Source organism: Lagenorhynchus albirostris, chromosome 14 (genome assembly GCF_949774975.1).
Source record: "Lagenorhynchus albirostris chromosome 14, mLagAlb1.1, whole genome shotgun sequence".
Taxonomy (NCBI): Eukaryota; Metazoa; Chordata; class Mammalia; order Artiodactyla; family Delphinidae; genus Lagenorhynchus; species Lagenorhynchus albirostris.
The window spans coordinates 24,462,952-24,489,887 of record NC_083108.1 but is presented as its reverse complement, the minus strand read 5'-3'; the positions used below and the strand labels follow the sequence as shown (position 1 = coordinate 24,489,887).

The window sequence follows — 26,936 nt, the reverse complement described above, 5'->3', positions numbered from 1 at the left end:
TGTCTTTGTCCTTGAGCTGCTCCACAGCCTTGCTTCCATCTGCACTGTTGAATGGTGGCCATCCTGTGATGCCAACCTTGCGAGGCTGTTGTTTACAGATCCTGTGACACCAGCCTCAGTGGGTGATGTGGGAACCAGAGTTATAATTCTGAAGCTTTTTTGCACAGTGCCTTGAACTCTCGATAGGAAAGGTGCTATTGAAAGGGGCACATTCTTTTAAAAATAAATATTATGACAGAACCCTTTGTTGAAGAGATGACACATTGCAATAACAGCTCCGTATCTTGGGTAAAATCAGATGTTAATTTACATTCAAACACATGATGGTCCTGTATTGCCTCATTCTACACATTTTTACTTTGTGGAAAACCAAACAATTTCTAAGCAAATTAATGCAAGCATAATTCAAGTTTATCATTTAAATTTATTGTCATGTAATAAATCTTCCACAAAAATAAAGAGGAGACTCCTGGCGGATTTGCAGAGTGGAAGCAGTGATGCAGTGGTGTCTGGGAGTGTGTACTCACACACTTCCTCCGAGGCTGTAGCCCCAGCTGAGCTTTTAGGCCAGCGAGCACTTCTACTGTGTGATTAATTAAAAGTGGCGGGGAGGGAGGGAGAGGACACTGCCAGAGAACGGGGCTTTGGGGGCACCTGGTGAGCCAGGTGGCCTGGGGAAGAGACTGCAGGACTCCCTCGTCAAGGCTTCCTTGGTAGTTTGCGCTCGATGACCAAGTTCTGGGGGACCATATCTCCTCCTGTCACAAGAACTGACGGTCCTGCAGCCCAGTGACTCTTAGTTCTGGGGTCCTACCAGGGGCTCAGCTGCTCCATGTGACCCTTTAAAAATTGTGTTTTGGTTTAAATGAAGGAAAGCAGATCAAAGTGCTTTGGAAACAAATTAAAGCTATATATCACGTTCCCATATAGGAAATAAAAATAATTGCTACCTGAAATGATAATCCGATCATGTCCCCTTTCTGACTGGAGGATTCCTCCTTCCACCTTCCAACTGCCTCTCCCCACGAGCCAGACTACGCAGAAGCGCTTCACATGACTCGTCTGCGGGTCTGAGGCCCTGTCCGTGCGACCTTAGGCAAGAACCAGAGTCCCCAGCCACTCGTGCAGACACGTCAGAGGCCTGAGGCCGAGGAAGCAGCGGGCAGGCCGCACACGCCTCCTGGGTCCACCCGCCAGTGACGGCCCTTCCTCAGTCAGTCAGCTGCAGGGGGCTTCGGTCTCAGCCCCTGTCCTGATGAAGGTGAAACCGCCTGGCCGACCTCAGAGGCTGCTGAGGCGATGGAGCGGCCAGGCTTTTCATGAGCGGAAACCACACGGACGTGCACTGACACGTCATGCTTTCAGCCTTTCCCAGAGCTCGGTGTGACAGAAGCTGTCTCCTCCCAGACCCTCAGAAGATGGTGATGAACCAAAATGACTCCAGCCTCCAGGCCGGGGACACAGGGACGGGGAGAGAAGCTGCCTCCGATACAGATTAGGCAACGGCAAGCTGAAACGGGTGCTCGGTCGGTCTCATCTGGGATTATGTGCTTCCTATGCAGAAAAGCAAATACTTCTTGTGTCTTTGAGAGTGAAACTAGGCCGTGAAGGGGTGGCCATGGACCTAGAGCGTGACTCGAAAGGCAGGTCCCCTCTGTCCTCAGTGCCCACTGCTCTGCTCAGGGCGACCCCAGCGGCTGTTTCCCTCAGAGAAGCTCAGGGAGACAACTGCGATCACACAGGCCCCAAAGAGTTTAAACAAAGTCAGAAGCGGAGAGAAAAACATGTGTTTACTCTCATGTGGAATACTGTATTAATCAAATCGGTCTCCTTTTTCTCCTATTAGTCTAGACTCCAACTTAATTCAGCTACAGCTCAGAGGCCAAATCCACAAAAAAGCTAATCCGGGCTGCATGAGAAGGAGCCACTTCTTTCTTTGAGGGAAAGATTCCAGGATCTAAAGGCTTATATCCAACCGCGCAGGCTTATATCATGGGCCTTCTGAAAGGCAACTGCATGCATACACGGCTTCATTTCCTTATTAATTCCTGTCTTGTCATCTTTTCAGGTTGGTATTTCTCAATGTTGAAACACACACACACATGACCAAAACAAAAATCCTGAACATGCAGGGGGGGAAAAGAAAAAAAAAGAAAAGAAAGAAAAGAAAAAGAAGTATGTACTGGTACAGTGTTATACGCCTAAGGCATCAGGTTCCTGGAAAAGCTCTAGATTTTTGGTTTAGAAATAAAATTGCATGTGAAATAGCAGGTTTTTACATTTATTATTGTCGTGTAACTCCCCTCCCTTTTTGCACTATAATCTAAACTGAGTGATCTACTGCCAACTGGCACCAATTCTCCAAACCCAAGTGTGCAAGGAAAACACGACTGTGTGACCCTCTTTAACAGAAGACGCACCAGGGAATCTGTCTACCTCTGTTCCCCAGAAAGAAAATGACTAGAAGGGCTGCTTGGCTGGAGGGGGTCAGGGTGGGAGACGGCGTCCCGTCCTCAGTCGGAATCCATCGTGAACAGCTGGATGTCCTGAGGGTTCCAGTACAGGCCTACTGCTGAGTTGTACACCAGGGACCAGACATAGGGGATAAAAAACTCCTCGGGCTGCTCCTCTTCCACATATTTGAATTTCAGTTCTGGAAATTTCTGCAACGAAAACAGGATGATGTAATCAATCTCACAGCCCCATTGGAAAGCAGCAGCAGTTTATACGCGGCGTGTGTGCAGGGTGCAGGGAGCCCACCTTCCCTGACTGGTCGGAGGGCCTGTGAGCCCCGGGGCCACAGATCCAGCTTCCAGATGACTCTGGAGGACATGTGAATCACCTGTAGGAAGGGCACAACCCCACCGGCCCTGGTCAGGGACGTCAGTGTGCTGAGAGGAGCAGGGACCTGGACGGGACGAGGTGGGGTGAGAAACCTCAGGGAGGGAAACAGGCCCCGCCCAGGTACAGCCCAGGTACAGACAGCGTTCAACAAAGACTATCTACCACACCACTGGGATACTGATGGCTGGGCCTCCTTGAGACGCTTCCCTCTCAGGGCTGCGTCACCGTGGAGGTGAAGACTTCTCTTCACAGCTCCTCAGCCTTGACTGTGCGGGCAGGCAGCGCCCACGGCGGGCCTCGGTCAGGGCTGGGGGCAGCAGCGGCTCTGCACAGCTCAAGCCCCCTCTTCCTCCTCCTGGCGGAGGGGGCGGTGGGGATGCTCCGGCTTTGCGGCGGGTGCAGTGGAGGTGATTCCTGGCTCTACAAAGGCTTCCAGGCGACCGGGCCGCTCTCTGCAGTCCCGGCTGATAAGTGAGAACACATGCAGTTTTGAGGTCCTGTAAGTAGCACTTCCACTGCAGCGTTTCACCAGGATTCGGGCTTTTGATTTTCTAATTTTACTCCTGACCTATTTATTCCAGCCAGGGCAGAGGAAGTAATTCCTCCTTCAGCAGCCTGAGGGGCTGCTGGCATCTACTAAAAGCCCCAGGGCTGCCTCCCAGGCGAAGGTGATTCTGACAGGAGTGGCTGCAGTTTGGTGACCTGTGTCCCAGGTGGGGCGGGGAGAAGAGGGCAACAGTGTCCTAAGACGAGGGGTATGGCGGAAGGTCGCGGGAGGGGGCTGAAAGGGACAAGAGGGGAAACACACACACACACAACGTGTGGCCCACGAGGGCAGAGATTTCTATGCTCGTTGTGTTTGCCGCTGTGTCCCCTTAAAGGGTGGCCAGACACTTAAGAAACAATTTGATGAATGAATCAATGACCCATATAAGGACCAACATGTCCCAGGCACAATGATAAATACTTTAGGTATATTATCTTTTTCAATCCCTCTTATGTGAGTTATTCATTGATTATCATACTGGGTGAACGTCTGCTTCTCTGCACCAGGCCACGTGTGCACCAGGGCCTGGAGATACACAGTCCCTGTCCTCACAGAAGGTGCCTTCTCGTGGAGCAGAGGGACAAACAGAAGCAGCAGCAGCAACAAAACAATGATAACAGAGTAGGAAGAAGGGAAGGACTAGGGGCTCGAGACCTGAGGGAGGTGGGGAGGGGCAGCCAGATGAAGAGGGAAGCGTGTTCTTTCTGAGGGAGCAGCACGGAGGGAAGGCATGAGGTGCTTGACGCTGGAGGGAAGAGGAGGGGCGGGGGGAAAGTAAGCCCTGGCGAGCAGGGCCCAGAGGGGAGGACGCCGCCACGTGAAGAATCCTGGCCTCCACGTGAAGGGCCCGGAAGCCTTTGAAGGGTCTCAGAAGGGGACCAGATGAGAGTGGCTCTGTGCAGGGACCACTCCGATCACAGAGTGGAGAAATGGAGGGCATCCGGCTGGGACAGGGCCTGGTCCAGGTGAAGGGCAAATGGGCCTGAACTAAAATGACCCTAGTTGGGTGGATTTAAAAGATTTTAAAGAGAAAAGGGGGTGGAGGGAGTAGGGGAGCCACACACACACCCAGAGTTAGAGGTTTTTTTTTTTTTTTTGCAGTACGCGGGCCTCTCACTGTTGTGGCCTCTCCCGTTGCGGAGCACAGGCTCCGGACGCGCAGGCTCAGCGGCCATGGCTCACGGGCCCAGCCGCTCCGCGGCATGTGGGATCTTCCCGGACCGGGGCACGAACCCATGTCCCCTGCATCGGCAGGTGGACTCTCAACCACTGCGCCACCAGGGAAGCCCCAGAGTTAGAGATTTTTAAGACAACATTTGCAATGATTAAGACTAAACATCTAAGTGCTGGATCCTCAGAGTTCCAGAATGATGCCAGAGGGGCGGCGTTAAGCAGGAAATGCTTTGTGGCAAGGTGAGTTTTGAGCTAAATCTTAAAGAACTGTATAGGAATTCGTGCAAAGGAGGGTCCTCTGGTCATGGATGTTACTTCAGCATACCACAGACGGCACATCCCCCATCTGTTATGGCTTTAACGAAAACCAATTCTATTCCACAGCTCCCAGGGCATCAGTAAATACAGAATATACACAAATGGGTTTTATAAGTGGCCCAGACTCCAGCACTGCCTACCCCTATATCCTCCCTCATACACTTTTTACCCCATACTTTGCAAAACTACTCAGACTTTTAGGACCACCAGTGTTTCAAATCAGTTCTTTATTATCATCAGTGTAAGGCTGGACGTCTCCGTGTGTGCTGAGGGCCATAATGATTACAGTGCAGAGGACAACTTCTCCCACTGCGCTCGTGGGGTCAGTCTGGCTGACAAGGTGTGATCAGCTCAGGGGTATGACACTACTTCCAGCACGTACTGATCTGACTGGAATTCAGCTAGGTCCCCCAGCTTTCCATTCCCTTGTCATCCACTCAGTAAGTCTCCTTGAATCCCTCCCACCCTGGGCCAAATCTCCCCCACTCTCTGGGTGCACCATAGCCGCTCAGCAGCTGGGTGGTCTCTGGGGGCCTGGGGCATCCTTGATGAGCCTCCTCACATGTTCTGTGCTGCTTCCGGCCTGGCATGGGGTTCTCAGGTGTGGGGACAGGGTTCCTGGAGGCGGCAATAGGCCTCTGTCATGGAATCAGGTGTCTTATAGGTAGCCACACAATGATCTTCTTTTCTATGAAAAGTCTGCCTTTGCAGTGGTTAGGGTGCGGCAAGCAGCCGCCACCAACCGAGCACTCCCTGGGCACCAGGTCGCTCTGGAGGCTCCCCACTCGTGTCGCGGTCAGTCACCACGCTGTCCTGCTGAGGCCCACGTGGCCAACCCCACCAATGGAAGGTGAAGCGGGGCCTGGAGCAGCTAGGTCACACAGCCTGTGGGCTGGAGTCAAGATTGAAGCCTGGGTCTGAATGGGTGGGAAGGTCAGTTTGAAAAGATACCACGGTCATAGCCACCCTAGTGCTTTGTCCTAAAATCCAATTCTCCAAGGCTCCATGGGGCCCTTCGGGGTCAGTCCTGTGCCCTTTCACCGTATGGACAGAATGCAGCACACACACTACTGGTCCTGATAGAAATGACCGAACCCACAATGATGTCAAGAATCAAGAAAGTATGGGGGACTGTGTGTGAAGAAGAAAAGAACTTTACCCCCTAATAATGAGGACGCAAGTCCTAGTTCTTGGAATGGCCTCAACTTTAGAAAACTTCTCATGCTGTCTTGGAGAGAAGTGAGGGGCTGGGGGAGCAGAGGTGGTGGTCTGAAAAGGCCAGAGCCCCCCGCATGGCCTCTTTCAGCTGGAATAATAACCTCCTACATTTCTAAGTGGTAACGTCATCAATAAGCCTTCTTGCTCATGGTGATAAAAATGACTAAAAGATGTGAAACCTTTTCTCCAGCGAGTGACGTATTTAGGGGTGTTCCTAGGAAGACAGGCCTTAGGAAAGGGTGTGAGGCAACTTACCCGAGACTGCTCTCTGCACCTCCAGGGAGGGTGGGATGGGAAGTAAAACGAGCAAGCTGCTTTCCTAAGAATTCCCTCCAACTGAATTAGAGAAACTCAGGCAAAACCTGCTCAGTGAGGTGGCACTATGTTCATGTGCCGGCACTAAGTTTACCCGTCCTCATGGGTTTGGGGAAATTCTGATGACTTTCCAGTTAGGAAGAGTAATGAATCCAAGACTGCCTTTAGATCACACACAGGCAGGTCTAGGAAAAGGCCACCAGGAACCCCCATGGTTACCCTTCCCACCACCTGGTAAAAACGGAGCTGACAATGCCTCGTTTTTAGTCTTGGCTTGAGTTTAACTCAAAACAGTAATCCATCTTACTCTGGAGTAAGTGTCGTAAACAAAATCTCAATGTAGGGTGATATCCAGAGTGGCAAGAATATCCATATATAATATAAAATAGTACATAAAAAATACTATAAAAAAGCATCAACTTTACCTGACAACAGCAATGTATTTCATTATGAAGTTTTTCAAGCTGATCAATGATTATTTCTATGGAAGTTCTCCATAAAAACTTAATTAATTCTGAGATTATGGGTAACGTTTATAGCTACCATAACTGACTACGTATTACATAGGAGGAATGTTCAAACACTTGACATATAGTTACTCATTTAATCTTCGAAGTAACTAGAAAAAGTACCTGAAAAGCAGGCATATGATCCGAGCCCTAGCCCCACCTTTCCTCATTCATTCATTCATTCATTCAGCAAATACTTACTGAGGGCCTACTGTGTAGCAAGCACAGTACTAAAAACATAGCTGTGAATAAGATGTATACAATCTCAGCATTTAAGAGCTGAAAGGAAGTCCAGTCCGTATTAGCCAGGTGACTTGGGACAAGTCTTGTACCCTCACTCAGACTCAGGCTCTTAAAAGGTGGAGTTTACTCTACTCTGAGACTTTGAATTTAACCGTTCTATTTCACAGAAATGAGATGAGCCATGGAAAAGCGCCTCACACACTTTTGACGAAGCACTCAGTAAATGTTGGCTATTATGACTGACATTGAAGTGATATGCAAATGTAAGGTATGCTCTTATTTTAGAACTTTCAGTGATCAAATCTAAAGACTAGAAATACCCCCTGGCCTGGTCCTAAGCCCGTGTCTCTTATTCTACCCAACTGGACACTTCTCACTTGGCAACCCTGTTTCCTGACTCTGTTATTAATAACAGAAACATAGGATTTCCCTGGTGGCACAGTGGTTAAGAATCCGCCTGCCAATGCAGGGGACACAGATTTGAGCCCTGATCCAGGAATATCCCACATGCCGCGGAGCAACTAAGCCCACGCGCCACAACTACTGAGCCTGTGCTCTAGAGCCCGCGAGCCATAACTACTGAAGCCCACACGCTTAGGGCCCGTGCTCCGCAACAAGAGAAGCCACCGCAATGAGAAGCCCGCACACCGCAACGAAGAGTAGCCCCCCACTCGCCTCAACCAGAGAAAAGCCCGCACACAGCAATGAAGACCCAACACAACCAAAACCCATAAATAGATAAAATAAAATAATAAAATAAATAAATTTATTAAAAAAAAGAAACATAAAGAACCTGGGCCTCCCCACGTGAAAACCCAGGAACAAGTGCTGACAAATGGCTTAAAAGCGACAGACTCATCTGCATTAATATTTTTTTTTTTTGCGGAGCACAGGTTCCAGACGCGCAGGCTCAGTGGCCATGGCTCACGGGCCCAGCCGCTCCGCGGCATGTGGGATCCTCCTGGACCGGGGCATGAACCCGTGTCCCCTGCATCGGCAGGCGGACTCCCAACCACTGCGCCACCAGGGAAGCCCCCCATTAACATTTTTTTTTTTTTTTTATAATTATTGTCTTGTGTAATTGTCTTTTTTTTTTATTTTTTTATTTTATTTTATTTTTGGCTGTGTTGGGTCTTCGTTTCTGTGCGAGGGCTTTCTCTAGTTGTGGCAAGCGGGGGCCTCTCTTCATCGCAGTGCGCGGGCCTTTCACTGTCGTGGCCTCTCTTGTTGCGGGGCACAGGCTCCAGACGCGCAGGCTCAGCAGTTGTGGCTCACGGGCCTAGTTGCCCCGTGGCATGTGGGATCTTCCCAGACCAGGGCTCGAACCCGTGTCCCCTGCATCGGCAGGCGGACTCTCAACCGCTGCGCCACCAGGGAAGCCCCCATTAACATTTTTAAAGAACAAAGTTCTGTCACTGCAAGAAGCTAGGTTCTGAAGAACTGCCTTCTGTCCGTCTCAGAGTCCTCACTTGGTGAACGGTGAGTTAAGTGAACGAACGCGTGGCTTCATGTCTGCCCACAATCCTGTGACGTAGCTGTTTAACTCAACTCAGCTGAGGGGAGCGTGCGGCCGTGTGATGAGAAGAGAAGGGTCACCTCTAAGCCGTATTTGACACCAGGCTCACCGTCTCCCTGGCTGATTATGTGGCATGTTCAACGACCTCCGACAGGGGTGTGGCATCTAACCCCGAGGGGCCCTGGCTGAAGCGGCTGAGGTGACCAGGAGCGAGGACGCCGACACCGGGCCTTCTGCTAGCTCACAGGGCCCACCCCGCTCAGGGGAAGTGACACGCTGACAGTGCCCACGTGCCGGTGCTTTTCACTTCGCCGACGACCACCCGGGTAGCAAAAGCGGCACCTCTCAGCTCATCGGCGTATCTCCTTCATGGCAATTGGGGATTAGCTTGTGCATGTGTTTGTTTACTCAGGTACCATCTGCTTCCCCACTAGAATACAAGCCCCAGGAGGGCAGGGACCTTGCGAGCACCTGGCATACTACTGACACTTAGGAGATGCTTGTTGAATGATGAGTTAAATGAACAAGCGCATGACTTCAAATCTGCACATAATCCTGTGACACATATTAACTCTACTGAATGACTAAGAAAACCAAGGTTCAAAAGGATAAATAACACGCCAAAGAGGACAGAGCTAGGAAGCGGTAGAGCCAGAGGCTGAATGAAACTGCACCTCTCCTCTGCGGCCTCTCCAGAGTCAACAGGTGCTCAGCTGCGTGCTTCTTGAAAATGTCTATATCCTGCATGGACGGGAGGCTTCCATGTCTTTCCAGTAATGATAGTGTGCCTCAAACACTTCTTCCATGTCCCCCGGCCACCAAGTTGCTAGCCTTTTGTGCCTGAGTGTCCTCACGGGGAAGGGATGGAACTGATCTCCGGCTCTGGAGTCCAGGTGACCCCAGGCTGGGGGTCAGGAGGCCTTGGCTCTGTCTTGGCTCAGCTACTGGCAGGCTGAAGAGTTTGGGGCCAGTCACAGCATTTCTCCAGGACTCAGGTGTCTCACCTTGTGTAAAATGAAGGACCTTTAAGGTCCTTCTGATTCCTTTGGGTGTGGTTTTACGAGATGACCCCAGTAAGGTCTACACACTGGCATTCTCTGCATGCCTCCCGGGCTCTGCTGGGCCCACCTGGAGAAAGGGCTGAATGAGTTGGGTTCAGCGGGAACCCCCAAGTCAGGCACTTGCTGGTTTGCACTTAGCCAGGCTTCACCTGGGGGCAGTCTCAGCGGAGAAGGTCAATATCTGAAGGTTCCTGAGCTGTCCTGTGGGTTGACAGCAGTTGGTTTTAAAGACTGAGACTCCCAATTGCTTAAAATCAAGACAAACGGGAGACCATGATTGAGCTGCTGTGGCCTGAGAGCTCGTGGCTAAGTGGGCTGAGGTCCCAGGCGTGGCCCCGTCTGTGCTAGAGAATGAAGGCCTGGCCCCTTCCATGGAGCGTGCACCACTGGACATGCGGGAACCCAAAGAGCAAGCACAAACAGAGCAGCAGGGACACACTTCTATTACGAGCAAAACCCGAACACTGCAGACAGCACGCTCGCACGCCCCTTGAGCTCCAGCACCAGTTCCTCTCGCCTCAAGGCTACAAGTGAGCTGTGAGAGATATATATATATATATATATATATTTTTTGCAACTTTCCTGTAACTCTGTTTTTTTAATTCTTTATACAATTTTTTAACATCTTTATTGGAGTATAATTGCTTTACAATGGTATGTTAGTTTCTGATATTATTTCTTGAGTTACCTGCTTGAAACTTTTCACCAGCACTTAAAAGGTTCATAAAGGGGGATAAAGCATAATTAGCAAGAAAAACAGAGCATGTTCTCTAGGACGGGCTATAACAAAGTGAACATAACAAAGCACAAGATTCCTTTTTCCTGCAATGAGTTGTTTTTAAGACAGTGTACTGGGAACAATTTAAAAGGGTGAATAATAGGCATAAATCGCAAAAGAGTTTGGAAAACACTGTTCAGTTGACCTGACTGAACGGGAATGCAGCCTCGGCGTAACTAGCTGTGTCCAAGCTGCACCAAGTTTGACAGCCCCCAAGTCTCCCTGTCAGTCTAGACAGACAGAGAGCCCACATGGGCTGAGAGTGAAACAGACTTTCTTAAAAACATGTGCTCCTCGGGACTTCCCTGGCACTCCAGTGGTTAGGACCCAGCGCTTTCACTGCCGTGGCCTGGGTTCTATCCCTGGTCAGGGAACTAAGATCCCACAAGCCGTGCGGTCAAAAAAAAAAGAAAAAGAAAAAAAGTGCTCCTTTAATCCTCTTAGAAGTCTGAGAGCTAAGGAAAAGAAAGGCAAAGGGTTTTATTTAGCACTAATGACACTGGGGACACATTTTGTCAGAATTCAGCCCAAGAAATGTCATAGTCTGAATGCCAGATCAACAACCTAGAAAAAAATCACTCGTTCCTTGATGTTCTTTTCAAGCCTGTGAAGAACGCTAATGCCATCCTGTGATGGCTGGGGAAGCCCAGCTTCCTCACTTGAGAGCGTCTTCACTCCTGACCCGGCCAGCAGGGCTCAGGCCACCTGGGCCTTCCCCCACCGCTACCTCATCTCCCCTCTCCCCTTCTCAGGGCCCTGTGGGCTCCAGCCAGTGACTGCTGGGTGCATGTGCTTGAGGACCCATTAAGGCTCTGGGAGAGCGGAGGAAGGAGGTCTGGGGGGACGGGGGCTTTGATTTGACAGTTACGGCAAGCATTCATCTGGAAGGGGCTAGCAGAGGGCGGGATGCTGGTCACCACAGGCCCAGGCTTTCGCCCCTCTCTTTCTGAGACAGTTGTCTTGTGACTCAGCTCAACAAGGAGGGAAAAACCATCTCTCAAGCTTGGAGCTTGGTCTCAATCCAAAGCTACTTACAGCAATCTTGTTGTTTTGACTTTTGGAGCCAGAGGTAATGCTAGACTCTCAAGTTTGGCCGGAATGTTTTTATCAGCTCCAGTGAATCAACCCACCGCAGTGGGACGCCCGGACGCCCAGCCCAGAGACGAAGCAAAGGTCTGATTTGGTGGTTGAGGTTCGGGTATAATAAGCAGACCAAAAGCTTTAAAGACTGTCTCTGCTTCAGTCACGTGATCTGGTGAAAACCCACAGGAAGTTCAGTGAACAGATGTAGGGCTCAACTGCAATAATTTTATTACCACAAAAGTTCAATGGAGTTTTCCCCCTTCCACCATTATACAGATAGCATCAGAAACTCTAGCAAGCCCCTGGCATGTTTCCAGAAAGTTTAGTGCAATTTAAAATCAAATAGCTATATAGCACATGACAAAAAATTCTTTCAAAGACTGTTTCAAGCCTCTGAACAGACAAGTGATGGGTGATGGTCAGTAGTGAGGCAGGCCAGCACTGCTGGGAGAGGGCGTGGGACAGGATGGACGAGGTGAGTTACTGCTGGCAGCACACACGTGGGCTGTGGTGGGCAGGTTCCATGCAGATGGAAAGTACCCTGTTTCAAGCTTTTGTCATAAGATATCCAGGTAGGCATTTACATGCAATTATTTTATTCACAGGTGAATTTGGGATGAGCCAGTTTCCCTACCATTCCTTCCCTCATTTACTCTCATTGTGTAAACGCTGGTCCTTCAGTGATGGGTCCTTAAACTAAACACTGGTAAGAGCCAACTGTATACGAAGCATTGTGCTTGAGGCCATAGAGGAAAGAAAGAGGAATAACTGCTGCTCCTCTGACAGGGGATTTAGCAGAACGAATGAGAACAGTGGGAGCATGACACAACATGGAAGGGCACTGCCCCGGAAGGCTGCTCTCCCAGGCAGACTGGCCAACACCGGGGTTGGAAGACTGTAGGTGGCTTTGAACAGCAAACTCTAGGAGAAGCATCTATCTATATGATCAGTTCAGCTAAACTGAGCTTCCCTGGTGGTGCAGTGGTTAAGAATCTGCCTGCCAATGCAGGGGACACGGGTTTGATCCCTGTTCCGGGAAGATCCCACATGCCGCGGAGTAACTAAGCCCTTGCGCCACAACTACTGAGCCTGCATGCCACAACTACTGAAGTCTGCATGCCTAGAGCCTGTGCTCTGCAACGAGAAGCCACCGCAATGAGAAGCCCACACACCGCAAGAAGAGTAGCCCCCGCTCGCAGCAACAAAGACCCACACAGCAAAAAATAAATAAAATAAAAATAATAATTCAGCGAAATTATGGTCTGAACAGGCCTGATCTGCAGGCTTTTCTATGTGTGATGGAATGAGCTGCAAATGGACAAATATTACTTAACTTGACAAAAAGGAGATAAGCACTGGTCTATGAATAACAGCAACACTGAAGGTGGAGCAGTCCCATTTTATGCAAATCAGTTTCAAAATTAAATTCAAAATACAGAAAATTATAAAGGGCCATTGATTACAAGTTACAAATGAAGACGTACAAAGCTAAAGTTAAGAAGCCCACCATGAGGTGGCTCAGAAGACAGTTATAATACTTTGCATATCTAAGAGCACGATGGCTGGCTGGGCAGCGGGGACCTCAGGGGCTCCCTGGGAAGTAAGTTACCACCAAGAAGAGAGCTACAAGGTGAGCGGACACCTGTCCTGAAAGCTCAGGCCAGGCGACCACCTCTGAGTATTACAAGTGACACTAATGATGTCTGTGACCGGTGGCAAAAAATAAAAAAACTCTTAGGAAAACGGAGGATACAACAGAATGTTGAACCCACACTTGTGATGAGCTGTCCACCATCATGCCATCAGCCAGAATTGGAAGCCCACTGGAATCTGAAGCCTGAGCAAATGTCCCTGTTAGACCCTTCTCTCACAGGTCCAGGTTGAGGTGGGTCATGAAAAGGAGGATGTCTTCAGTTTGAAATTTCTCTCTTTTCTGGGGGCTGCTGGGGCGGCCCAAAGGAGAAGGAAGTAAGGGCAGGTTCTCCCGCCGCAGGGGAAGTTTGAGAAAGGCTTTGACAGATGGGTTATGACCTGTGGGGGAGGGACTGGGGGGCAGAGAGGAAGCTGGCATTGCATGGAGAGAGACCCCTGTGAGCAAACAGCGAGGCCGATGGCTCACCCGTGGGCCTGGCGAGTCGTGTGGGACCAGCGCCCAGGCTCGAAGGCCAGCAGCCGGGGACGCTGTTGGAAGGACAGTGCGCAGACAGGGAGGGGCCTTGAAGGCTGGGACAACAAGTGTCCATTCGGTGAGCTTAGAGTTGAGAGAATAGGTACGCTGCAGTTAGAAGTGTCTAATTTAAAAGTCATTAGTTCAGGCTTCCCTGGTGGCGCAGTGGTTAAGAATCCACCTGCCAGTGCAGGGGACACGGGTTCAAGCCCTGGTCCGGGAAGATCCCACATGCCGTGGAGCAACTAAGCCCGTGCACCACAACTACTGAGCCTGTGCTCTAGAGCCCGTGAGCCACAACTACTGAGCCTGCGCTCTAGAGCCCGCGAGCCACAACTGCTGAAGCCCGTGTGCCTAGAGCCTGTGCTCTGCAATAAGAGAAGCCACTGCAATGAGAAGCCCGCGCACCGCACCGAAGAGTGGCCCCCGCTCACCGCAACTAGAAAAAGCCACGCACAGCAAGAAAGAAACAAAGCAGCCAAAAGTAAAATAAATTAAAAAAAAAAAAGTCATTAGAGCTGAGATGGCAGTGGAAGTTGCCAAGTGTGTAAACTCAAGAAGACTGAGCTGCAGTATTGAGTCAAAGCCGCTGTTTTGAAGGCAAATCAATTCCAATTCAGAAGCCTGGGAAGAGGAGAACGTTTTGATTCCACGGTGGCAGATGAAGGGCAAAAGTAGAGAATTTACTGGCAGAACTTTTTGTGCTGAAAGCGAGCCCAGAGGGGGAGCCACAGATAATTGGAATTGCTTGCCCTTCCTGCAGTGGGCTCATTATTTTGGCCAGGGCTCAGATACCTGGCCAAGAGAGTGAGATGTCAGAAAAATAAATGCATTACTATGAAATAAAAGTCTAAGTAGAATATAAGCTCCATGAGGGCAGAGATTTTTTTTTTCTTCCCCACTGATGCATCTACCAGTGCTTAGAATATGGCCAGGGGCTTAACAGATATATTTGTTGAGTGAGTGAATAAAGGAATGAATGAACAAAGAGGTAAAAACTGCTGTTTGTAGAAAAACTCAGAGTTATGGTGGGGGGGAAATGAGTTGGGAAAATTGAGTCCTGCACGGGGTGAGTTAGTGGAATAACTGCCCAAATTTATTTGGGATAAAATGAGCCAAACTAAGCCCATGTCACTTTGAGAAGCAAATGAACTGACTTAACTGGGATTTGGGGGCAATACTTCAAACCTAATGGATTAATTTACTTCTCAAACTGCCTGTTCTCCTCGCTTACCACTATCCTACCACCGTCATATTGTCACTTACCTAGGAAAATCAGATCCCGAATAATGGATGACATTAATCTAGATGGTGATGGTCATATTTTATATTTCAATATATCTAATTATGGAACATAAAGTGAGCTCGTGCACTAGTCACGAACTGATGTATAATATGTAAACGGAGACAAGTTCCATTTTTAATGAGCCCTTTACTTTTTACTCTTGTCAAGACTGTAATATGTTTTTTTTAAAAAAGGGGAGGATATGGCCTCAAAATGTAACACATAAGTCCTAACTACCGTGTCTGTGACAATATTTCTTTACACTAATTTTTTTTCAGATTAATATGTGAATTAAGTGGGAGTGGGAGATGCAGATTTGGAGAAAGATTCTGAATCATGTTTAGGCCAATTCTGGCAAAGCAAGGATCTCTGCCACGTATGAAGTGTCCATGCTGGGAGTTACACGTGGGCGGCATGTGGCGGGCATGGGGGCAAGGGTACATGAGAGGCCTTGCTGGCACGCTCCTGCCCAGACTGACGTGCCTCTAAGTGAAGGAGAGTCTGGGTGATTGTATCAGGCAAGAAGACAGCCTGTGCCACAGTACGTCAAAGAGATATCCGGGAAACAGAATTCCTACTAAGACAAGTGCACAGATAGGAAGTTGTCTTTGATTTCTTAAGAGTTATCTCCTTTGAACATTCTTAGGATTTACGTTATCAGCAAATGTGACAGTTTTTCAAGCCTTCAAGGGGCATCACCCATTCTTAGAAAAGTCATGCCTTAATTATTCCTTAGCAAGAAGTTGAAATGAGGCTCTGAGAATCAACGTCCCATGCATCTACTATATAAGAGGATTTTTTCCTCTGCTTACGGAAAGGACAATCTATTCCCAGTGTTATATGAAAGCCTTGTGGTTGCTAAACCAATGACGTTTTCGTCAATCTCCTTGGAGAAAATCCCACTTAAATCCCATGATTCTAAAGGTAAGCATTTTACAACATAAAGTTCAGTCTCAGTGCTTCCTGTGGCTGTATCTCCCAGTGATGCAAGCATGATCCGTGAGTGGAAGAGCCGGACCTGTGACTTCCTGTCAGATGCAACAGTCCTGGCCCCGTGGTTACTCCAACATGTGTGATCAATGAATCAAAAGCAGAAAATTAGGTTTGTTTCCTTCTCTACAGTCATGAGGACTAACAAAGGGAATGAGGAAATCTAGAGGAAAAGGAACAGAAGCGGAATGCTCCAGATGATTCCTGATAATCCTATTTGCTGTTAGCAAGTGAGTCCACCTTAGATTTCACTCAGGGATGGTTATGTCAATGTCAGGCAGAGCAATCTAGAAGATGGGCTCCCCCAGCTTCAGCTAGACAGGTCTAGGTAAGCTAGAAAAATTCGTTTTACTTTCCTGAGCCTTGACACTAAGAGATCCTGGAATCACAGAATATCAGCACTAGAAGAGGCTCCCAATTTTGAAAAGGTACAAAAGTGTACAAATAAAACCACAAAAATCCTTAACAGTCATAAGTCCACCAAGTTAACTGGAATTCATATTAAATGACTAGTGTATAAGTTGATTTCTTCAAGAAATTGTTCTAAGATAGGGAACACATTCATTACCTCAGCCCAAAACGCCCCTCAGACTCAGGCTCGTTCCTTTTCGGGAAACAGCTGACACTTTCCAAAAATTAAAAAAAAAAATGCTATTGATAAAATAGTTGTGTTTTTTATCCCCTTGAAGCCAGTAAACATATTATTAAATGACTCAAAAGCTTGTTTTTTTTTTTTTTTTTTTGCGGTACACGGGCCTCTCACTGTTGTGGCCTCTCCCGTTGCGGAGCACAGGCTCCGGATGCGCAGGCTCAGCGGCCATGGCTCACGAGCCCAGCTGCATTGGGTCTTTGTTGCTGCATGCGGGCTTTCTCTAGTTGCGGTGAGAGGGGGCTACTCTTCGTTGCGGTGTGCGGGCTTCTCATTGCGGTGGCTTCTCTTGTTGCGGAGCACGGGCTCTAGATGTGTGGGCTCAGTAGTTGTGGCTCGCAGGCTCTAGAGCACAGGCCCAGTATTTGTGGCGCACGGGCTTAGCTGCTCCGTGGCATGTGGGATCTTCCCGGACCAGGGCTCGCACCTGTGTCCCCTGCATCGGCAGACGGATTCTTAACCGCTGAGCCACCTCACTGTGTTCTATTTGTAAAATAGCTATCAATTGTGAAACACTCAATTGGTTGAAAACCTCAAGACAGGAGATAAGCAATGAATGCATCAGAAAGCACTAATCAAAGCAGTTTGTCTAATTTTTCTCAGGGAAAACATGAACAGGAAGAAGCAAAGACAGAGCAAAGTGGGTGGTGGGGTACATCACTGAAGGGCAGGAGGTGGAATGAGAGAAACACTAGCACACTACAGTTATGCGATTTGAGAACTAGGACCAAAAAAGAAAACGGAGGGGCACCTACCTGACTATACATTAAACTGTAAAGCTAAAATAACTGAAATGGTGTAATACTCCTCCCTCTAACTTGGACCATCACAGATGTATATAATTTAGAATTTATACCTACTATGTTATAATCACAGAAGAACTAACTAAAAGATCTGTATAAAATATCTCATCTCCGGAATACAGGACACATTTTATTTTATAGTTTTAAAAAAAGTGGTTGTGATGTAAACTTGCAAAAGTTTTGATTTTGAAAGTTTAAGATTTAGAAATTTCAAAATATGCACAAGTACATGAAAGGCCAGAGGCTCCCACATTCACCAAACTTCTTCCTCCTCTCTTCTCACTCCATCTTAATCAGTTAACCAATTTGTTATGTGGAAAACACTGTGGGCTATGGCAAGTATAAAGCAAAGTTCAGACTCTCAACGGGCTGAAAATCTAGTAAGGAGACAAAATGTAAATGTACAAACTAAACATTTAAACATCAATCTCATTGTTAAATACCGAGAAGAGTGATATAGAGAGTGAACTACTGAACAGTTTTCAGCAGGAAGAGATCAATACATCTGTCACGTCTGGGACAGTCTTCATGGAGGCAGGGGGACCTAGGCTGTACAGGCATGTAGAGAAGGGGCAAGGAAGCCACTTCAGGCAGGGACAAGCAAGGCAAGAAGGAAGAGTGGGTTCAGGGGCTGGGGGGCAGACAGTAGGCAAAGGAACATGGGGGTAGGCAGTGAGGGCTGAGGTTCTTAAGGTGGACTGGGCTCAGAGTTTGAATTGTACTTTATTCTTCCTGGACTCTTCAGGCATCAGGGTATCAGGCTGTGAAGAACGTAAGAAAAGTGGTGAAGTTTATTCAAATGACTGGGGGTAGAGGTGGCAGTGATAACGGTGATATATACGTTTTGTGTGTGTGTGTGACATTTCCCCCAACAAACTACACCCATTCCTTCTCACCACCCAAATTTGCGTTAGAGAAATGAGATCCACAGACCAGTAGCATCACCATCACCCGGGTAGGCACTTGTTAGAAATGCAAATTCTTGGGCCCCAATTATTCTGTGACTCAGGAAGGAAGAAGGGAAAGAAGGACCTGAGAGAAAAAGAATTTCAGTTCTGGAGGAGCCATGTGTGGGAGTAAAGTTCTCACGAATCGGGAAGGGTGGAGACTGCAGAATGGCAAAGGCATCCCAGCACAGTGGGGTTGGAAGGACTCAGACACCGTCTTGACAGCTCCCTCAACTGGCATGTGGGGAAACTGAGGCTTACAGTAACAACCATTTATTTCAGGTGGCAAGACTAAAACGTGGTGGAGACCTAACAAGAAATAAGTATTTTGGGCCACTGGTTATGCTGGTCCTAAGACACAGACAGAAGCTAGGAACCATCTGTGTGGAGCCTGAAAACAAAGTAAAGGTAATTAGGGAGGAAAAAAAGGGAAAGGATGGTTTGAAAAAATGGTGCTTCAAGACGATCTAGTAAGTGCAAATTTTGCTAGGAGCTTCCTAGTTCCACTAGTATGCAATCATTTCACAAATAACTAATGAGTCTTAGGTTACTGCTGTCTTGAATGATGCTGACGTTAATGGGAGACAGATTCAGAACATGAAGTGTCAAGAGCTCTTTCTAATCCACAGTAGTAACATTCTCTTTGGCTTGAAGTTCTGAATGGGTCATGTAGGATCCTACTCGTGGCCCATCTTCTTAATAGCTCAGGGCCATATGCACAACTCCCCCAAAGTGCAGAGTGGCCAAACAGGCAAGTTGCTCATGGGCTTTGGGTCGATAATTTTAATCCCATTACTTGGACAAAGGTCTCCCTGCAGTGAGAACGGGAAGGCAAAGATTATGATGAGCTGAAGAATGGAAAAGGCTAGACACAGACATGTTTCCCTCTAGGGTTCCAAGAAATACCCTGGGAGGGCTTATACAGAATGAATGAACCAGCGGCCAGTGGCTGACTACTAAGTAACAAGCACCCCTGCCCTGCCCCCCTCAGCCCCTCCGCACTCCCCGCCAGCCAGTGATTGCGCTGGTGCTGGCCCTGCTGTGAGGGTAGAGAGGGACTCCCAGCCCAGCCAGCAAATGAGAAATGCGGAGGGAGGGAGGGGGCTGAAGAAGACGTCAGAGTTTCCCAAGTCATTCCAGTCACATTCCCATTTCTTCAGCTATCACTCTCTGTTCCCACTTCCCTGAAATAGAGGCAGGACCTTTAAGACAATTCAGAGAGACCTGACAGCCACGCAACAGGCTCAGGGTCCTTCTTAATTCTAGCACCATAATGAAACAGAACAACTAAACAGCCCACTAAAGAGAAGGTATTTTTATTGTCAATATTATGGCAGAAAAGAAAAATACTTCAAATTCTCTGCTTTCCAAAACGAACACAGAGAGAGGATACTAAACAAGGCACAGTTGATGTGATCACAAATCAAGTATGACCTGGATCTCAGATCACATGCCACTGAGGAAGACACTCACGGAGAGCTCACGGAAGACACTCACGGAAAGACACTCACGGAATGAACGTGAAGACGTTACCACTTGGAAGCTGAAACACAGATCAAATCTTCCATTTGCAAAAGCCTATTCTTTGCCATTCATGAATCCTGCTTTTACCCTTTCCTATACCAAAAAACACAGGTTTTAAGTTTCATGTCTTAGTGTGTTGTTAGAAGTTTAAAAACTGGCCCCCATATCTAAAATGGAGTATTGTGCAGGCTTCAGGGCAGGCTGGAAATTTAACTGCACTGGTATAAATGCACGTGACTTCAATTTTTTTCCCATAATTTTCTTATAAAGGGAATGTTTTACAACTTTATGAATAAGCAATAATACTACAGGCAGATTAAAAAAAAAAAGTGCTCAGAGGTGGCAAAGCTGTGGTAATAACCACCAGGACCAGGAGGCCCAGAAAAGAGTGACTCTACACGCTGTGAAGCGGGCTGCTCCCGGAGCCCCAGGCTTTCCGCTGACACGGCTCATGTACTGGGTCAAAGCATCACATCTACCCTTTCCCCTCTGTACAGTCTTGAAAAGGGGTATTTCGCAAACTGGAAATGTAAAATAAAAAGGACTGTCCTGGGGCTTCCCTGGTGGCGCAGTGGTTAAGAATCCGCCTGCCAATACAGGGGACATGGGTTCGATCCCTGGTTGGGGAAGATCCCACATGCCGTGGAGCAACTAAGTCCATGTGCCACAACTACTAAGCCTGCGCTCTAGAGCCCACGAGCCACAACTACTGAGCTCATGTGCCACAATTACTGAAGCCCGCTCGCCTAGAGCCCGTGCTCCGCAACGAGAAGCCACTGCAATGAGAAGCCCACGCACGGCAACGAAGAGTAGCCCTCGCTCACCATAACTAGAGAAAGTCCGAGCACAGCAATGAAGACCAAACGCAGGCGAAAATGAAAGAAAGAAAAGAAAGAAAGAAAGAAAAAAGAAAAGAATAAAAAGGAATGTCCTTTGTATATGGAGGCAGTAGTCCTGGCCCTCAGCCTCGTTAACGCAGATCCTTTTAGGTGTGCGTTTTTCTCTGATCTAGCCACACACCTTCACCTGGTTCCTCTCAGGAACGCGGGCATAGGATTCAAAAGGGACTGGTTTCTTTACTGGCTTGTGGCCCCAGAACAGGCAGGGGGACCAGGTAGTGACAAGTGACTGTCATGAAACATTCTAACCCACGGCTTTCTCAGCCGCCCCCAGACCCCTTCCTCCACACTTTCAAGAAGCTGGAACTTCATCCTTCGTCTGGGCCCTCACACTTCTGTCCCCCACTAAATGACACTATTTTTTTAAAACCCTGTAAGGATGCAGCCTCTTCTGGAATTCCTCCAATTTCAAAGTTTCACTCTCAAGTTCTTGAAAATGAGGGCAGTTCCTGAAAGGCAGGTATAGCAACCGAGGACAAAAGAAAAATCATAAATTGTTTATTAGTCAGAAGAACTGTGCTAAAGATGCTGCAGCTATATTTAAGCCCCATTAGGTGCAAAGCAACCTGAGTAAAAGATTCAAATGTGTTTTGGGCTGAATGGAAATTCTAAAATTGAGGAAAAAGAGCTAAATTATCTGCAAGTCTTAAACAGCAGGACAGGTACCCAGAGGGCCAAAGACCTGGGGAGAACGGTGGTCAGAAAGAGCAAGGCAAGGAGGCTGGGAGCTGTGCTTGTTCCCGTTTCCTCCGCGGCAGTGGCTCTGTGTGCAGTGGGGACAGGCAGAGGTGGGACAAATGCAAATACCAACTGAGGGGGCCGGCCCTGTCATTCACACTCTGAAAGCCTAGACTGGGCCAGGCAGGTCATTTGGACTCCGGTCCCTTTTAATTCCCCAGCTCAGGCAGACTGGAGGTTGTAAAAGGCAGGCAGTTGGTACTTAATGCTCCTCATGGCAGTGGTCATACCTACCAATTATTTGAAACTGAAATAAACACTATGTTAAGGAAGCATAAACCTTTCAGACTAATATGTCTCTCTCCCATCTAGGCTCTGACAGGTATAATGGAGGGAAAATTCAGGATGTCTGAATTTTAGACTTGGCTCTGACACTAACAAACTTGGACAAATAACGTCACCCCTTTGACACTTAGTTACCTCATCTGTAAACCATTACTGCTGATGAGGCCTGCTCTGCCAGTGGCAGGGAGCTGATGTTGAAGTGACTCACGCGGGGCTGGGGGCCCAAAAAGGGCCAGGCAGGGCTGCTGGGCCGATCCTTGCCTTGTCCACAGAAGCAATGCCACAGAAGGGCCATAAAAGAGCCCGTCTCCTGCCCTGTGACAAAGGTCACAAAGACAAAGGAAAACTGGGAATAGAGGGACCCCTCCCTTCTCCATTTTGGTTGGTTGCTTGGTCTATCTATCTATTTTTCAAAGCAATGCCTCAGAAGGCAAGTAAAACATCTGTAGGTGAAGCATTTGAAGATCTGTAGTCATTTCCAAAACATGACAATGGTTTACGAGAAGGAGTCTTATGCTTTATAACACAGGCTCTAATTATTCCAAATTTACATATTTCAATAAAGAAACATGCATTGTTGGGACTTCCCTGGTGGTCCGGTGGGTAAGACTCCTCACTCCCAATGCAGGGGGCCCAGGTTCGATCCTTGGTTGGGGAACTAGATCCCGCATGCATGCAGCAACTAAGAGAGGTCCGCATGCTGCAACTAAGAAGTCTGCATGCCACAACTAAGAAGTCGGCATGCTGCAACTAAAGATCCCGCATGCCGCAAGGAAGATCCCGCATGCTGCAACTAAGACCCGGCACAGCCAAAATAAATAAATAAAAATAAATAATAAATAAAATAAATATTAAAAAATAAAGAAACATGCATTGCTTATCTCTTAATTTACTTTCAGGGACTAACCACGGATAACTCAGTGTGTTATACACTGCAAGCATGAACATTAACTAAAATTAGAATTTACCTTGAAAACATTCCAAAACATTTTTTTTTTTTGCGGTACGCGGGCCTCTCACTGTTGTGGCCTCTCCCGTTGCGGAGCACAGGCTCCGGACGTGCAGGCTCAGCAGCCATGGCTCACGGGCCCAGCTGCTCCGCGGCATGTGGGATCCTCCCAGACCGGGGCATGAACCCGCGTCCCCTGCATCGGCAGGCGGACTCTCAACCACTGCGCCACCAGGGAAGCCCCCAGAACATTTTAAAGGATATTTCTAAGGGAAATTCTAAATTTAAATAATCAACATACTATATTTTAGAACTTGGATATAGGGAACACTTAAATAATAAAACACTTTTATACTTGGGGTTTACTTAGAGAAAGGAATGTAGAACATATGTTTCATTTTCTTAAGAAAATCAAAATTTGGGATAAATAAGAAAACAAGGTGGAACTATAAATTTCCCCTAAAGAGAACTATTGTATGCTCAGCATGAAAGGGATGACATCTGAGTTCCGGGCTTTTAAACTACTGCTTTACTTTCTTAAGGAAGAGAGAATGTTGTGTTTTATTGCGAGTAATTTACACTGTTGATACATCTTGCACCGTTTCTCCATCCCAGTGAACATACAAAACACTTTCTGATGAAGGATGTTAAGATAAAACTTCTGATTAAATCCCTCTTGTAAGGTGACCTGTTCACCCATGCATCCTTCCTTCCTTTGTGTTAATATTTACATTTTAATCATAACCACCGATGATTTAACAAACACGGTATTTTAACACAATGGTGCATACAAAAATAATGGTCTCCTTTGCCATCTGGCTGATGGGTCTGCATCATCTGTTGTGACTATACCAAGAGCCCAACCAAATGGTTGACTCCTGGCTGTTTTCCTGGTTATTCCGGTGGTCAGAGCTGCAGCAATGCAATGTGAGGCACAGATGGCGGCCACATAGTGCTGCCGTGAGGACGCTCAGCTGGGAGGCCAAGCTGAAGGCTTCCTCAGTCCCAGCCAGGGTCCAGCGTCTCCCCCAGCATTTTTTTTTTTTTTGGCGGTACGCGGGCCTCTCACTGTTGTGGCCTCTCCCGTTGCGGAGCCCAGGCTCCAGACGCGCAGGCCCAGTGGCCATGGCTCACGGGCCCAGCCGCTCTGCGGTAATGTGGGATCTTCCCAGACTGGGGCACTAACCCGTGTCCCCTGCATCGGCAGGCGGACTCTCAACCACTACGCCACCAGCGAAGCCCCTCCCCCAGCATTTTATTAGAGACGCCCACATACACAGCAGTGGAGAGAACAGTGTGCCCTGGGCATCACGGTCAACTTACGGTCATTCTTGCTTCAGCTACCTCAAAATTCCCTCCTCTGGGTTATTTTGACGCCAGTCTTACAATTTTATCTCTAAATGTTTTTTCTTTTCTTAAAAAATTATTTATTTATTTTTGGCCGCGTTGGGTCTTCGTTGCTGCGCAAGGGCTTTCTCTAGTTGCGGCGAGCGGGGGCTACTCTTCGTTGCGGTGCGCTGGCTTCTCATTGCGGTGGCTTCTCTTGTGGCGGAGCACGGGCTCTAGGCGCGCGGGCTTCAGTGGCTGTGGCACGCGGGCTCTAGAGCGCAGGCTCAGTAGTTGTGGCGCACGGGCTTAGTTGCTCCACAGCATGTGGGATCTTCCCGGACCAGGGCTTGAACCCGCATTGGCAGGTGGATTCTTAACCACTGCACCACCAGGGAAGTCCCTTTATCCTTAAATATTAACCTGTATATTATCAAACTGGTAAGAACTTTTTGCTCTACTTTTAAGATAACTCAAAATTAAGTTACACGGTGTTCCTTAGTATCATAAAAGTATTTGATCAAAAATATGTCATATAGTCCCTGGGCTCAAGTAATCTTAACAATTACTTGGACAGTTAAGATGAATGCAAATGAAAAAAAGAAGCACTAAAAAGCAATTCTCCAATATAACGTATTGTTAGACTAAGCAATGTACTAATTGTCAGTCCTGACTTAGATGGATTTTAGGATGTGCACGAACAATCCAAGTGACCTCCTAGGTTCATCTGCTTCCTCTCCTTTACACAAACCATCAGCCTCTGCCAAGATGAACTCCCTGAGGCCCTCCGCAAACTCCAGGCAATACCCCTCTCCATGCTGCTCCATTTCTGAGACTGCTCTTTACAGCTAAGATGTCCTTCCCACCACATTATCATTTCCTACAGAGCTGGCTCAAATGTTCCCCCTCCTCCTCAAAGTTCTTCATGGTCCCCTCCAGTGCTCGGTGTTTGCCTGCCCACCCACAGGCATCTGTCTGTATATTTCCCACAAGGTGCCTGGACTGGATATGGGTTTGTATATGGTTTTCACTTGCTACCGGATATAAATGTTTCGAAGGCAGGCTTTGCTGAGTGAGGAACGTATCCACCCGTCAGGAGCTATGGAGGCTTAGGAGAGACACAGACTCTGCGCATGAGGCTGATGCAACGGTGTATCTGAGCAGTCCTGAAGGAGAGGGGAGAGGTGGGAAAGTATTCCAGGCAGAAGAATTATTCAGAAGCCTGGCCAAACAAGAAAATGGCTCGAACCCTCCCATATACTGACCCCTCGAGGAGCTCCTGGGTGCACGTGAGGGCTGCATCAGCAGTGATGAATTCTGATCGTGGGGGACTTCCCTGGCGGTCCAGTGGTTAGGACTCCGCACTTCCACTGCAGGGCTCGGGTTCGATCCCTGATCAGGGAACTAAGATCCCGCGTGCCACGCGGCCAAAAAAAAAAAAAAAAAAAAATCTGATCGTGGTTCTCTGTGGCTTAAAGAAGATCCTTGATGGCTTCTCAATGAAAACTACTGCCATAGAAGACACCAAAAAGAAAAGACAGAGACTCTGCACCAAGGTGTTTATAACCTACACCTGGAGATAAAACATCTATAGAAATAACTGTAAGACAAGGCAGAAGCGGTAAGTATCATGTGAAGTATACAGACAAGCAAATTATGGGAGTCCAGGGAAGGGAGAAGTTACTTTAAATGGGGGCATCAAGAAAGACTTCAAGGAGGAGGTGGCAATTGAGTGGTCTGTACACAATGGGTAGAAGCCGGGCATGTGAAGGTAGGAAGAAGGGCACTCAGGGCAGAGGGGATAACAGAAGAAAAGGCATGGAGGCAGAAAAGCACAAGGGTGCCCAACGGCCAGCCAGTGTTCAGGCTGTTTGGCAAATGGGGAATAAGAGTGGGAGTGATGTGAAAGAAAGCTGAAAGGCAGGTTTATGGATCCTTACGGAGCCTGATTCTAGACTTTAGTCTGTGCAAAAGGAGCCACTGCGTGTATGTGAGCAGAGCAGTGACCAGGACCTTAATGCCGCTGTGGAGGATTACTTGGGAAGCAACGTGACCCATTTGATTGAGGGGGGTGGTGAAGCAAGCCCCAGGAGAGAAGAAGCTGGGCGATCAGAGCAGGGGTCGAGGCTACGGGATGAGGGCGTGAACCTGAGATGATGGTGGGAACAGCGGAAGGGATGAATAGAGGATGGGCGGGGGGGGACGCCACCTGGGTGAGGGAGGGAGGGAGGCTTCGCCACTCTTCATGGCTGCCCCTCCCCAGAAAGGGAGATGAGCGCTCAGAAGCGACAGATCCAGAAATAAATCCAAGCGTCTCCTCTGTTGATGATCCTATGTTGAGTCCAATGACCTTTGTTACTTTTGTTTTTCACTAGAAACAAAGGAGCAGACAAATAAAATCCGGTTCCATCCTCCGTCTGGCTCCATTCTAATGAGTCTTTATCTTTGTGATATGGTTTCTTCGAGCCCGAGCCCAGTTTGCCTCTGGGAAACAGTCTCTGCGCAGCTGACTTCACAAAGCCTTTATATTTAGGTCAGCAGTAGCTGCTGACACCAGCCCCCAGTCCCGAAAGCTTCACAGATTAAGTATGCTGTCTGGAAGGGTTTATCACCATTCTGATTCTCTGGCCTCTATCTTTGAAAGTTAGAAAAGGGAAAGAGAGCCTAGAAGGAAGTCGCAGTACCTATTTCTGAAGGGAGATGTTTTCCTTAATTTTGTCCATTTCAACCTTTGATCATCAGCCTGTGAATATTGACAGCAGTAACGAC

The 26,936-nt window shown here is 48.1% G+C and overlaps 1 protein-coding gene across 1 annotated transcript in view; it reads right to left on the bottom strand.

Annotated features, from left to right (window-relative positions):
* Window positions 1-404: 404 nt before the first annotated feature.
* DYM (dymeclin) overlaps window positions 405-26,936 on the bottom strand; it is a 372,708-nt gene continuing 346,176 nt past the window's right edge. The window contains exon 17 of the mRNA XM_060122074.1: window positions 405-2,663. Coding sequence (XP_059978057.1) covers window positions 2,514-2,663 — 150 coding nt within the window. The 3' untranslated portion in view covers window positions 405-2,513. The remainder of the gene's footprint in view (window positions 2,664-26,936) is intronic.